The sequence below is a fragment of the Primulina huaijiensis genome, unplaced genomic scaffold (assembly GCF_012295235.1).
Source record: "Primulina huaijiensis isolate GDHJ02 unplaced genomic scaffold, ASM1229523v2 scaffold40239, whole genome shotgun sequence".
Taxonomy (NCBI): domain Eukaryota; kingdom Viridiplantae; phylum Streptophyta; class Magnoliopsida; order Lamiales; family Gesneriaceae; genus Primulina; species Primulina huaijiensis.
In genome coordinates this window covers 298996-313653 of record NW_027359504.1, presented here as the reverse complement: position 1 = coordinate 313653, position 14658 = coordinate 298996, and the positions used below count along the sequence as shown (strand labels likewise).

General features: G+C 33.5%; 2 protein-coding genes and 1 non-coding gene across 4 annotated transcripts; 2 read left to right on the top strand and 1 right to left on the bottom strand.

Annotated features, from left to right (window-relative positions):
• Positions 1 to 2540: 2540 nt before the first annotated feature.
• On the top strand, positions 2541 to 8435 carry LOC140969131 (uncharacterized). The gene is made up of 7 exons (XM_073430386.1): positions 2541 to 2931; positions 3046 to 3085; positions 4755 to 4825; positions 6699 to 6793; positions 7702 to 7769; positions 8013 to 8123; positions 8207 to 8435. Exons 1-7 carry the CDS (start codon positions 2625 to 2627, stop codon positions 8337 to 8339), a joined length of 825 nt encoding a protein of 274 aa, XP_073286487.1. The 5' UTR covers positions 2541 to 2624; the 3' UTR covers positions 8340 to 8435.
• Positions 8436 to 9415: 980 nt separating this feature from the next.
• TRNAT-CGU (transfer RNA threonine (anticodon CGU)) lies at positions 9416 to 9487 on the top strand. The gene has a single exon. It is a non-coding gene; the product is annotated as a tRNA-Thr (tRNA).
• Positions 9488 to 12656: 3169 nt separating this feature from the next.
• On the bottom strand, positions 12657 to 14376 carry LOC140969104 (uncharacterized). 2 transcript variants are annotated; one of them, XM_073430323.1, is made up of 2 exons: positions 14112 to 14376; positions 12657 to 14011 (listed from the first exon to the last, which is right to left on the bottom strand). In XM_073430323.1, exon 2 carries the CDS (start codon positions 13880 to 13882, stop codon positions 12887 to 12889), a length of 996 nt encoding a protein of 331 aa, XP_073286424.1. In that variant the 5' UTR covers positions 13883 to 14011; positions 14112 to 14376; the 3' UTR covers positions 12657 to 12886. The 2 variants fall into 2 exon arrangements, with proteins under 2 accessions (XP_073286424.1, XP_073286425.1); XM_073430324.1 differs by having other exon boundaries at positions 12657 to 14007.
• Positions 14377 to 14658: the final 282 nt, after the last annotated feature.

Here is a 14658-nt window from a genome sequence, read left to right as displayed (position 1 = left end):
CTCTCTTATATATCTTATAATTAATAAGGACACAAAGCAAAATCACGAAATATAAGCAGTGCCGTTGCAGATCAACTGGCTAATAATTGATTCATGAATTTAATGTCCCGTGCGGCCGCATAAATTGGCGTAGTTGCATTTCCGCTCCTTTTGGGATACACTTCTTCTCGGTAGGCAGCTGCCGTACGTGGTGCAGCCGGAAGCGGGCCTGTTGCTTTGTAGCACAGGGTAGCTTATGGTTTTCGCTTGGCCAACCAAAAGCCTTCTGGTTGTTTCTGATTCCATCATGAACTCGTCGTCGCGGGACAACAATTCTATGATTGATTTGGTAGTGGCGTTTAGATATTGGGCTTTTCGGATACTGCAGATGCTGAGAAATAGCAGCAAAACAGCCGGAAGCAGCTGCGTGGGAGTAACCTTCATTGTTTCTATAGCTAGCAGGGATGGAGAGGGGGAACAATCAATTATATAGATCATAGTCCCCTGTTATCAGCAACGGAGCGTCCACCCCCACTCAACTTTGATCCATTATTGGGTCAGTAGGGGGTGTGCCCCTCAAATTTTTTCAAGTTTTTTTATAGGCGAGATTTTTACACAGAGATGAAGTAGAGTGATGGTTTTAAAAATACAAGATAATTAAAATCTATATAAAAAAAATTAAATATTTTGGTAATCGATTAATTTAAACTTTAATCAAACTTATTTGTAAATTTAAATATATTTATAATTAATTTAATTTAATATAATAAATAATTGAATTTGCAAAGAAATTAAAGTATCCACATGGTGGGGGCATTGCAAGTTGGTACTCGATAATTAATTCGTTTGCTGATGAATTGAATTGAATTGTCTTGCTGGATGATTCATCAACTCCTATGCATCTTTTTTGTGTCGGTAGAGGAAACTTGATAATGTTGAAAAATGAAATCAAAATTATATCAAGAATAATATATACTCTGCCTGTGTTTACCAATTATATATTTTCTTTCAAAGTTTCTCAATATATTTCCAATTTATCCCAAAAAACAAAAGAAAAAACAAAGCAAGAGAAATCTATATATTTTTCACTTATTTGAAGAAGCTATTTAGATAGATAAAAGGCCACATTTCTACATATTTTTTTTATTTTTATTATTTTTATTTTTATTTTTATTTTTGAGAACCCTTTCCATATATGGGCCCTGATCGAGGCTCATCTCAGGTAGATAGCAGAAGAATGAAATACTCATCTTTTTCATTGATGAATTTGCAGGTTAGTTATATAGTTGAGAAATAACTGAGTGCGTTGAGACTGGATTTTCAATTTAATTTGATTTGGTTCAAATCAATTAATACACAATACTTTGTAATGAAATATGTTTATTTGTTAGGAAATTTGTCCCTTATCAGTCATCAAGCTTGTGCCCGAAACGTAAATAAATGTATATTTTTTTTTAAAAGTTGGTTCAATACATGAGAAAGTTGAATACCGTGGAATTGAATATATAATCATATACATTTTTTTGGAAATTCAACAGAAACAGAGTTTTATTACAGAGCTTCATGATGTCGTAATACTTTCGAGGAATTATAGAATACATGCAAGTAATTGAGCTGTTTGCATCACCAATTATGAACCCGCAACAAATTTTCAGGATCAAACATACCGACGGCATAAATTGGCGTAGTTGCAGGGCCGCGTGTAGAACTTGTTGGGCGTCGGTACGCAACTTCCATACACTGTCCTGTCACAGAAGGGTCTCGTCGGATTTTGCGCCGGAGGGGTGATAGTTTTCGATGAACGGGTGAAAAGCATTCTGCTTATTTCTGAATCCATCATGAACTCCTCGTCTCCCGCCAAGCAGTCTCCGACGACGGTGGCGTTGCATTCGGCCGCCAGGTTGGCGGCGGTGCTGAGGCAGTCGGATTTCTTAAGATTCATGCTGAGAAATAGGAGCGCGAGCGCTAATACGGAGACCGAGCGAAGAGATTTCAGCTGTTTGGCCGTGATTTTCTTCATTTTCGACGTTGAATGGTTCTGCTGGATTTCGTCGGTGGGTTGAAGAGGAAGATACAAATTAAGTAAAAAATGGGAGGCCATTTTATGCCTTTGACATTCAATAATTGAGTCACAGTGGCTCTCGTGAGTCGCGAAAGAATTATTAATAAATTTAGGTTTATATTCTATTTTTTAAATATTTTTATTAATATATTAAAATAAATTTTTTTTTTTTTGTATACTTGATTTATTTATTGAAACATAATTTTATTAATACATAAATATAATATAGAGTGAGAAAATTATATTTTTTATTATTTTATATTTTTAAATATTTTTAATATATTTATATTTGAGTACAGAATTTATCTATTGTTATATATTTATATTCAAATAATTTATAAATTTAAAACTTAAAAAAATTTAAAACTTAAAAAAATACATATCACAATCATATTTTATTCAAATAATTTATAAATTTAAACTATTAAAAAATGTTGGTTATGCCAGTAAAAAGCAATGCAAATGATATCTTAAGTTAAAAAAATTTAAAAGACGAAGCGATCAGTCGGATAACATTTGTTTGGCTTTGAAAGGTCTCTCTCTACACTATCCTGAAGAAGAAGAACAGTCAGCTGAGAGCATCATGTCTGCCCGGGTCACCGGTGGGCTGATTAATTTAACCTCCACCCAGAATCAGTACCTTTCATTTCCAGTTTCTGCATCTTCTTTCACGATCAGGCTACGTTTACTGAGAAATTCCACTGGAGATGCTGCTCCAGAGTCTGTTTCTCCGGTGGAGGTTCCAGAAGGGACTTTCGCTTCAGTTATCCCTTCTTCACATTCACAGCTGCTCTCCAGCTTCACCTTCAACCAAAAACCATTCACGCCCAGCAGACGATCTGTCTCCTTGTCAATTCTTTTCCTTAACAATTTCTTCTCTCTATCCAATGGTATGTGCGTTTTCTGAATTCTCGGGAAATAACTTCGATCCATTCATTGTTTCTTTGTTTTGTTGTGGATTGTGGTGAAATGAAATTACTTCCATTTATTGTTTCGTTTTGCAGATGCTATGGGGGTCAGCATTTTGGACAAATACGTCAAAAAGTATGCTTCTTCTTTTCTTTTCTTTTTTTTTTTAAAAAAGTAATCTACTTGTCTTTTAGTTGTTTTAACTGATTATGGTAAATGGCACCTAAAAACTTGTCAACATAATGGAATTCCTGATGCTGTATTTGAAATATGAATACATGCGTCGTATGATTATGAGTTGTCACTGTAATTTTTTTGAAAGGGAAGAAATTATAGTTATTTTTTGGAACTTTTCCAATGACGAATTATTCTGAATATTTTTTTCTCTCCCCTCATAAAAATGTCTAGCTCCATCCCTTACTGGAAGAGTTTTCTTTTAATCTATTAACTACTCTTCAATTGTCATGTATATTCGTCTAATTTTTGAGTAGGTTTCTTGTGAGACGGTCTCACGAATCTTTATATGTAAGAGGGTCAATTCTACCGATATTCACAATAAAAAGTAATACTCTTAGCATAAAAAGTACTATTTTTTCATGAATGACCAAAATAAGAGATCTGTATCACAAAATACGACCCGTGAGACCGTCTCACACAAGTTTTTGCCCTAATTTTTATATCAAGTAATTATATCAATAAATTTGAAATTATTCCGTATATCAAAATATTTTAATCACTACATTTTTCTAGTGTCTTCCATTAATTTATGCTTCAAAATTCAGGCACACACTCTTTCTCATGAACAATTAATTCATGCACTTAATTATGTTCCTAATTGTTTTTTTTTTCATATGCATTTCAGTTTTATACATAGAATTATAAATTAGTGAGAAAATTAAAAAGAATAAAAACTACTTTCTACTTTTGCTAGACATTAAAGCTTTTATATATGATATTTTTATCTTATTATTTAGGGTATTATCTTATTTAAATATATGTTTTATTACACATATTTATTTGATTCATATTATTTTAAAATTTTATTTCTCGTGAAAGTAATATTCATCAACATTAATTTTAAAAAGATTCACTCCGGTATAAAATTAACCATCCACAATATGTAATTTTGAAAAACAAACAGTGAAATGTAAACAAAATCCATGAGAGATTAAAAATTTAGCAAAAGCATAATTAAATATTGAATTTAATAACAATTTTAGTGGTTTTATTTTAACATTAGTATGATAATTTTTGTTAATTAAGAGAGTTTTAGTTGATAATCTTTTGTTATCATGTGTGGTCCATTTAAGTACATTTTGGTTTTGGTCTTAGTAAAATCACTGTCATGTTAATTTGTTTTTATTGTTTTTCCCTTGTAATTGGTATTTGGATGAGAAAATATCTTTTCCGATTCGACTGAGCTGTCATTATATCAAAATCATGCAGGAAGCAGATCGAAATTTGTCATATGTATAAGTGAACGTATCTGACTTATGGTCACGATGCTTTCATCTCTTGTGTTTTGATCTTTTTAGATTGATAAATAGTCATAAACATGATGTTATTCAAATGTCTTTAAGCATTATTTAAATTTCGTGATTATTTTTTCAATCATAGTCACCCACGTGCAGCGCACATATATTTTCCTAGTGTAAATAAATTGCTATTTGAATTTCTTTCAAAAGGTTGCATAATTCTTGGCAAGTCATGGTTTAGCTGAAGTTCTATTTCGGTGTTGGCCGCTACTTGATATATTGTTTTGTTAATGTGTATAATATCTCTGTTTTGTCCAACTTTTATCCAGGAAAAATCTTGATCCGCTAGAGACTTACATACCAGCTGTTTTATTAACTGGGTTACAGATGAAGGAATTAGGTGATGGTTCTTCACTTCTTTATGGGGAAAATTGCATTTTTAGTTTTGTATAATTTCTCTTTTGTGATTTTGGTCATTTGTCTTGTCAAATTTAAATATTAATGCGGTATCTTTATTTTTTCTGGCAACTTCAGTCTTTTTTCCGATATGGCGCTGATGTGGCACCAATCCAGTGCTAATGTGACTCTGACGTGTATAGTGACATATCAGCAATCCTTATGGAAATGATTAAGATTTCAACAAATGTGAAGATACATGACTAAGACTGGTCTGATTGGAAATCTGATAACATAAAAGACCAAAATTGCAAATAACCAAACATACTTGACCCAACAATTTTCCCCTTTTTTATGCAATAATTGCTGATTTGTCTAGGTAGCACATACTTGGTAAGTTAAAAATGGGACGTAAATTAATAATGTGTGTTAGTTATTTCACATCGGTTGGATAAAATACCTGGGAGTTGCATATATGGACTTAGATAATCTTCACTTGAGCTAGCTTTTGGAGTTGAGTGAGGACCAAGTTCCAATCTTAACATGATATCATGCATATATGGACTTAGACAATCCTCCTCCCTTGAGCTAGCTTTTGGAGTTGAGTTAGGTCCAACTTCCAATCTTAACAATGTGTAACAAATATTTCTCACTACCATTTTCTTGGCCTTTCTGAATAATTCTGAAGTATGGTGATTGGTCAACTGTAAACACCGGAGTTGAGTTTAATATTTAGGATTTTCAGTTTTTTATTATCCTGTTGCTTGTTCTACTGCTGCATTTATTTTATTTTCTGTCAGTCCCTTATTACTACTGTAGAAATATGAGAGATAAATAATTTGTGTATATTGCTTAATGAATCTGTACATCTTTTATATTTACAAAGGGTATATCACGATTCAACAATCAAGGGATGGAGAATATTGTCCTACCAAATTTTTTTATCCTATCAACTGTTCGATACCAATCTACATACTAAATATCATAATCTACACATCGCATGGAATTTGTTTCTTTTATTGGCTTACCAAGAGAATGTTTTGTGGTAGATAATCAGCACCGTTAGTTGTTGTCTGCTTACATATAAGGGAAGACCTTCATTCATCAATTTATATGGAAGTTGCTTCATAGAAGGTGATTAAAAGAATCTGCACCTTGCCGATACATGTGTTTAGACTTTAGTAATGAACGTAACAACCTGTGATAATTTTTTTGTTGAAGGCCATTGTTAACTACGTTTTCTTAAGGTCATTGCGGAATTTGCAGATTAATAAGCGAGGTCGGCAGGGAGATTCCTTACAGATATATTTTTAAAATTGTATGATATATTGAGACAGTCTCACCCTCCATGGTTTCTTGATTTTTCAGTGCTTAACAATGTAACATGATAATTTACCTTATTGGATATGTCATTTCTCTCATTAATGTTTTGGGGTCCATCCCTGTTTGTGATACCCTGAATTATGAAACAGTGCTTCGACCTGCACCATGAGCTACCTGATTCCAGCTTTTCTATATGACGTGCTTCCACTTGGAGATTACTCGTCAGTTCACTTTTGTTGGGGTTCTTTAACCCCCAAAACATGTATGTTCAAATGCCCAAGCTATCTATGCTTCTCTCAAGAATGCAATTATTTTATAAACTAGAATCCATAATAAATCAGGACAACATTCATCAGTGGATTTATATGTTCATCTGCTGATTCCTGACTTGTTACTTAATGTCCAGACTATATCATATCAGACTGTGGTTATTTAGATCATGGATTTTTTTGTGATACTCGGAAACTAAGTTAAACGATTCTGTGTCCATTGATTTATTGGAAATTAACAAAATCTCAAAGTGATGTATTTATAAAATAATGATTCCATTGTAGAGCATTCATTGGAAGTTGATCAACCTAAATTTGCCGATTGCCGGAATCTCTTACGATCTGGTCCTGCTTCATCTTTCCGTGTTAACATTCGAGCTGTAAGTCAAGGTTTTTGTGTTAGCCTTTATTCAGTTTATCTTTATACAATGAGACACATATATTATTATGGGCTTCTCGGTTTATTTTATTTCGCCTTATGTGGAATGTCTTTTTTATAATTTAGTGAAGATCCAAAGGAAGGACTTGGTAAAATATTATTGTAAATACTAAGTTCCATCCAAAATTTACTTCCACGTTTGCTGATCATATACCAGCTAGTCTTAACAGAGTGACACTACTAAGATGGAAAAATCTGGATTCAAATTTATCCCTTGTTATTGGTGCCAGCTCCAAATTCAAAATAGATAGAATCATCAAATTTGTGAAGGCACTAATGGCTACCATTTTTTTGATGACATGGGATCACACAGCCGCTATCATTTGGTGCTCACTAGATAAACCTTCGGGTTAACGCAGTGACTTACAAACCACGCTAATCAAGTGAACCACAAGCTTGCCCGAGAAAGTGTTGATTTGGGGAATCGAAACTGTGACCATTGGTCAAGCGCTCACCTACTTCACCCACTCGGATATCGCCTTACTTGATATAAGCTGCCAGTAGCTAACTCAGCAACAATTGAACCCAATTTTAGCTACTTTATAGCCTACTTTGAAACATCTAGTGTTTGCCTCTTTGTAGCTTATAAATGAAGGTGATATTGAGAGGACAGATAGTAAAAATCGTGCACAATGTCTCAATGCAATGTTTTCGGTTCCCTAATAAAGGTTAAATGATCGAAGACTACCAATAAAATATGCAAAACTAAGTGTTGCAGCGCTCAGGTAGTACGAGAAAATGTTTTTTGAGCAGTAGAATCCAGCATTACCTTGGAAGTAATTTAATATGATTTTTCAAGATAGATTCCACATCGGGGAGTAATAGTTGTAATTGATTACCATTTTTCAGGTAGCACAATATGCTTCCGATGCTGGCAATGGCAAACCTGCTTTCAGTGCAGTTGATCAGTGTTTAAGGTATTATTTTTGCTACCTAGTCATGGTAGTTCTGCTGTGCTGCAAAGTAACACAAATCCTTGTACTTACGTTAACCAGATTGTTAGACTGTGCGCTCCCGGATCCGGGAATTATTACATATCAAAACTGAAATGACAAGACAGAGGGAAAGAATGGTATACGGGCGGGGATGCATGCTTTTCTTTGCTTTGTATATAACGCTATTGGTTTATCCTTTTCATTTGTGAAAATTCCATGTTGTAGAGCCTTGGAAGAACTCGACTCTCTGCTTTTGCAAGCATCAAGAAGTCAATCCAAGGCTCCAATTGAATCAATGAAATTGAAAATTGTTGCTGCTCTTGATGCAATGGATAGGTAATCAGATAATTTCGTAACAGCAAATAGTTCACGCATCAAAGTTTTTAACAAGGTTTTTTGGAATTTTTCTCTGGTGACAGCCTTCTCAAGTTTGTGCCGTCGGAAGTGCTGGACAAAGCAAAGGCTATGGCGGATGCATATTTCATTCCAGAAGAATATTTGGCGCCGGAAACACTCGACCCTAAGTTAAAGCAGCTTGAGTCAATATTGTGAATTTTATATCAAATAGGATAACATTAATTCAGTTATCCAAAAAATGAAATTTCAAACTTACAAAAGAAGTAAATGAAATTCAACTCATTTCATTGCTTTTCTTCTTAAAAAAAACAAAAGCAAACCTTTCTCCCTATTTTTTCATTGCTTGCTAGCATCTTTCTCCCTGCTTTAGTATGTCTTAACAATTCTTTAGTGGATTTCTAAAAAAATCAGCAATGAAAAAGCGCCAGGGTCCCATCCATCACGTCTCGCAGCTCCTCATGACTAGTGCTTGCTCGATCTTTTTCTTGTTGCAGAAGCGAATCCCACCTCTCTCAAGTCCACGGATTGTTCTCCTTCCAGGAGCTTAATCACACGATGCATAGTTGGTTGGACATCACGTTTACTCAGGGTGCATTTGATGCATCTAAGAAACGAGATATTCTATCTAGCAGCTTTGTGTGGGATTGGATCAGCAGAGACGGAGTCCCGTGCTACACGTGAGATGGACGACTTTCCCTTGATTTGTACCGAGGAAGCAAATGGCCATTGTGTGCAAGTAATCGAAACGTCATCGGAGCGTGAAGGAGATTGAAGAAACTACAGGGAAAAAGTGATTATCCATTTTCAATCGATAATTCAGAATGAAAGAATAATCTTGGAATGAAATTTTGAAGACCGAGTTCACTCCTCAAAAGTAATAATAAAGCATGTCCACTTATTTTCAATGTTTCGCTTCCTCATTTTATTTATTTATTTATTTTAAACCCCTAACCCCCCCGGCCGGCCGGCTCTTTTGATTTATTATTAACGATTAATGTAAGTACCTTTTTTTTAAAAAAACTAGTTTAAAAATTATAAATAGGCAAAATATACTGTTACTAATGAATTATTGGAAAAAGTAATTAAAAATTCTACAATTTTTGCTGTCTTTGACCAATCACAAATCAGTATTTAATTAGAAGAATATAATTTTATTTTATAGATTAATGCATATTGACTATAAATTTATTTATCCTCTTATAAGCCCGTTCCATTGCATCGCCAAAATCTTGTTTTAAAATATTTAAAAATATATTAAATGAAAAAAAATGGCTTCCGTAGCATAGTGGTAGTGCGTTCGCTTCGTAAGCGAAAGGTCGCGAGTTCGATCCTCGCCGGGAGCTGCTATCACCTCCTATATCTTCCATTATTTTGTTAAATTTAATGTATTTAATAAATATGAAATTGTGATTCTGAATGTTACCGGACTGGGCCAGACTGCGGATATGTTGTTGGATTGGGTCATATTTGATTTACCTGATTCCAAGTATAACCCAATCAAAACCGAATTGGATCGGAATTAAAACATAATTTGATTCACTATTTTATCATTTTCCAACCACTACGTACTTTTTTTGAAAGTAAAATGATAAAAAAAATTAAATATATTATCATCAAATGGTTCCGGATCTATTTTCGAGCAACTCAATCCGATTCAATATGTGATGCTTGATTCAATTCAATCTGAAACCGATTAAATTGGTTATGGATTGAATCAGATTAAATCAAACCCGATTCAAACCAGTTCCAAGTTGGTCTTGTTCGATAAGCTTTCCTAATTGTAATATCATTTGAAATCTGAAATTTTGGGGATAAACCGTGAACTTTAGTTTTAAAACATGTAAGGATGTCTAATGTTTGTTTAGAATTTGAAGAGAAGAGAAAACAATAAGCAAATGTGTATGGATCGAATTCGTGAGTTCGATTAATTTTTTTTCTACTTCATCTCTATATTTTCTAACATTTCATCTGTATACGATTCGAACTAAAAATCTATGATATTAGTTTGAAGTACAAATTATAGTACGTCTTTTTTTAAAAAAGTTATTGACAAACATGTTAGTATGAAACTAATGTATTTGAAATATTATAATAATATAAATTAGATTCGAGATTATGAGCTTTTAATTTTTTTTAAAAAAAACAAATAATTTTTTTTTTTAAAAAAAATTTTTTTTAAAAAATATTTTAATCCACCTAGGTGGATTTCGAGACACCTAGGAGGCCGATTTATGTAGCAACGTCCATAGGCGTAATCTTTATAAAAATCGGGGTGGTGGGCGTGATGAGCGACAACCCACCACGTAAGTCTTTTATAACATTGTTTTGACTGCAGTTCGAATACGAGGTCAAGTCAAAATATTCAAATATGTTTGTGAGTTATTCGAATATATATATATATAATTATAATATAATATAATATAATGTTAATAAAATATTAAAGCTTACAAGCATCTCACGAACTACCAAACAAAACAATTTGGTCTCGAATTTGTCTTTAAAAAAATTCAAACATATTCAACTCGCTAGGATTCGATAATTTTGATTATGCATCAATTTTTTTTTTTAAAGCCATCTCGAAAATCCTGCGAATTATCTCAATTCTTTTGCACGGTAATTGAACCATGGTCAAGTTCTGTGGTAAGCGGGCTAATTTCGAAGTATTTTCTTAAAAACAGAGTTGATCGAAGTTATTTAACCAATTTTTCCAACTAATTTCCTATAAAAAGTTTTTTTTTAAAAAAACCACGACCGAGTCTCGAAATTAATATAAGTTATATTATTTGTCTTCACTTTCTTCCCACATGGTCAATTATTGTGGGCACGAAAATATGTACCAATATGCGATTGAAAAATCAAATGTCCAACTCGTGGAAAATAGAATATTGTTGAAGTCACATTTATTAGATGAGTAATGCTATCTACCATCAAATTTGTACAACAATTTTTACAACACACAAAATTCAATACAAAAATTACATTTATCAACATCTCATGATAAATTCAATGCAAAATCTCACGATATAATAACAAAATCTCACGATTTAATTGTTGTAAATATCGCTGTACGATATTTTGGTTGTACTTTTAGCATTATTCTTATTAGAATCTGTGATTAGCTTAAGAAATTTAATATTCACATTAAATGTATTAATTATTATTAAATCTAAGTATGTAACCATTACATCAATTAGCAATTCGTAAATAACTTTTTATAAGTCAATTCGTGGCGCTGGTTTAATACTTTACAAATGGAAATTTAATTTCAAGAGAAAGCAAGAGATAAAAGATTAAGAATTCCGAAAGGAATCATAAATTACAATCATATTCAAATTTTACTGTAATACATCGATACTATATCTATAATATTTATTAAACTCGAGTCAAATAATATAGATATAGTATACAGTATACACTTACCATATATCGATCATATACATGCTTCTAAATTATTGATTAGAAGGAAATTCAAAGCCGAATATAAGAAACTATCCCGAAAAATCATGTCTGAGAATATATTCGGTCACATATATTTGCTTCTTTATAATTATAATTGATCTAATGGGCTATATTATCGAATTTCACTTTTAATCTATTATCTTTGATTTTTTTTCACAATTTTCATCATTTTCCACATGATGTAAGTGTGATGCTGACATGCGCAATTTCACATTACTCTGCAAAAATGATTAAAATTGCAAAATATTGAAGATAATTTGTTGATATAGATAACTGAAATCGAAAAAACATCCAATGCCAAATTTGTAATTTTTCCTAATCTTTGAAGATGGCTATTTAGTATACATAGTTTGAAGTTCAAAATCATTGTATGTCTAAAAGAATATGCGTGTAAGTTGTTATTCTAAAGTTCTTTGTGGAAAGTATATATTCTTGTAGAAATTTCAAACAATAGGATGGAAAAACAATGCACGAAACTCACTCAACCCTAAAGTAAATTGGCTTAATTATTTGGCCGACTGAATATAGCAGACAGAGACATCCCAAGACCCAACGGTAGCAGCATGGGACCCTCGACGAGACTTTTGCATGTGGTCCCATGCATGGGTATGTATACACCTTTACACACACATCAAATGAATAAACCAAACCCTAATTAACTTTGTACCTTCACCAATCTTTGTCACCTTTTTCTTAATATGGACCACACGCTATCTTTTCCAGTTTTCTTTCATGCCACGGGTCCTTCAAGATTACGCTTATTTTTTCTGCGTGTTATTTATTTCCTTGGATCTTGCGTAAAAATTGACAATTCGATGCCTAAATTATTCTCCGAAGAAACAAAAACCCTTTCCCATTTTCTTCTTTTACTCCTCATGTTGCAAATATATGATCAAGAAAATGAAATATATTAGGACTTTTTGTTTCGAATCCGCATGGAATGAGAAAATGTTGGAGACTTATGGTGTTAAGTTTGAAATACTGTATCATGCCATAAGTCAAGTATTCAACAATATACTGCAGGAGCCAGTAAAAAGAATTACAGGCTTTAAATTCAATTGCTTTAGAAAATATAATCGCAACATGATAATTTGTCGACCATGTAATTCTAAATGTGAAGATCAGTGTAACTCATTATAATTATATTTTCAGCAGCTGACAAGCTTTATATATTCATCAAGTATGAAAGAAGTGTAGATGCATTGAGTGGTTCGACGTACCTATCGCAGAAGGATGGATTCGAAACGAATCTTTTATCAAGGAAAGGTTTCACCAGTAGAGAACTATCGGTTGTTTCGTGAAGGGAGAAGATTTGCGGTTACGCTGAGATGGGATGGCCTTACCGGTTGAGCAGTATGGGAGTCATCGACAGTTGAAGTGATCGGAGAAACAGATAACTGCGAAGCCTGAAAATTCACTTGTTTCGGGTCGAATTCTGAATTTGAAGAAGAGAAATGAGATTCATGTGTACTTGTTCCAGGTTGATACACCAGAATTTGATGAGAACCTGCCGTTGGCATCAGGCTAATATCGTGCAAATCTTCCGTTGCTTGATCCGACGGTTGGGATAGAGTTAAGCTGGAAGGATCCCATCTGAAAACTTGATTATTATATGTATTATTATCAAGAAAAATTGGTAATGAAGAGGGATTTGGCCTAGAAAGAAGGTTGTTTGTAGCAGAAACAACGAGTGAACCCTGGTTTTCGAAGTTGAATTGCCTTTCCTCTTGATTTCTTGGCCAATACCCATCTCTATGATCACTTTTCCCACCTGTTGCATCCTTATATTTTCCCCAGAAAACATCTGATTTAGAATTTGGGGTGCTGCCACTGAACTTTAAGCCTTCTTTATTAGATTGAGAGCCCCCAAATTCAAGAAAAGCTGGGTTGTGATGAAGATTTTGGCCAAATCTTCCATCTGGGAAACGGAGAGGTGGCAATTCATCAATCTCATGTTTTGCAACATTAAGCAACCAGTCCACCGCCTTGCTTGGTTGGTTTAGCCCTAACCTGTCCTGAAGATCATACAATTGTATCGCAGTCGGAACCGACAACCGCACTCGCCTGTCGCGCAAGCCTCTCACAGTACAGACTTTGCTGTGTCTATCTTTGCCTCCGAAAGCTCGAGAAACCCGCACGATCCGGGGATCCATAAACCTAGAACATGATGTCGATGACGTCGAATTCAATGAGGCCACAGAAGTAGTAGTACTTGCGCTGCGCCTGATCTCTTGATGAATTCTGTTAAAATCTTCTTTTTCCTCCATTACGTCTTCCATCTGATAACTTATTATAAACTCATAGAGGAAATATATGTGCTTACTAATTAAATCGATAAGCCTGAAGAAATCTTGAAAAACCCTCCTCTTATCCTGCAGAAAACTTCCCAAATCCAGCTCCAAAACTATCTGTCATGCATATTGATCAGTAAATAAATATCTTTTTCCTTGAAATCTATATATACATAACAGATGTTGAACTGGAAACGATGTGAAATTTAGTGCTTACATAGGAAAAAATGGAATTATGGAGCTCTTAATTGATCAGTAAACAATTTCTTGATTAAGAAATCTGCTTGGAAACTTGTACTTGCAACAGGAAGCTAGCATCAAAGAGGATATTTAAATTTTTGTGCTAAGCATATATATTTGCAACTATGTACATATTTATTTATATATATTAATCAAACTCTGTGCTTGGAGCAAAGAAGATGCTCCGCCTGAGCCGACCATTCTCCAATGCAAAAGAATAAAAGTATGGTGCAGAGGCAGCCACGTACGCGTACTCTTTGCATGAAGATATTATATTATATATTTTCAAAATACATATAAAATTTATTCTTACAAAAAGAAATTATCTATTAGCATGGCGTTTAATTAAGTCGTTAATCTTTGGTTCAACTCTTGTCGATGTAATCTAAGTGTGTTTAATTAATGGAAAAAGTGTTCTTCCCATATCTATTGCCTAGGGAAGTTATACAGATATAAATTTAATTTAATCAAAGGGACCATTTGTATTTCTGTACGCTTCGTAAAGGTTTCCTCTGTGCTTTATC

Excerpts from the sequence above, each read along its gene's own strand:
- LOC140969104 (XM_073430323.1), bottom strand. The coding sequence starts at position 13,882 with ATGGAAGACGTAATGGAGGAAAAAGAAGATTTTAACAGAATTCATCAA.
- LOC140969131 (XM_073430386.1), top strand. The coding sequence starts at position 2,625 with ATGTCTGCCCGGGTCACCGGTGGGCTGATTAATTTAACCTCCACCCAG. Across the intron at positions 2,932-3,045 it reads TTTCTTCTCTCTATCCAATG|ATGCTATGGGGGTCAGCATT; the intron begins GTATGTGCGTTT and ends TTCGTTTTGCAG. Across the intron at positions 6,794-7,701 it reads TCCGTGTTAACATTCGAGCT|GTAGCACAATATGCTTCCGA; the intron begins GTAAGTCAAGGT and ends ACCATTTTTCAG.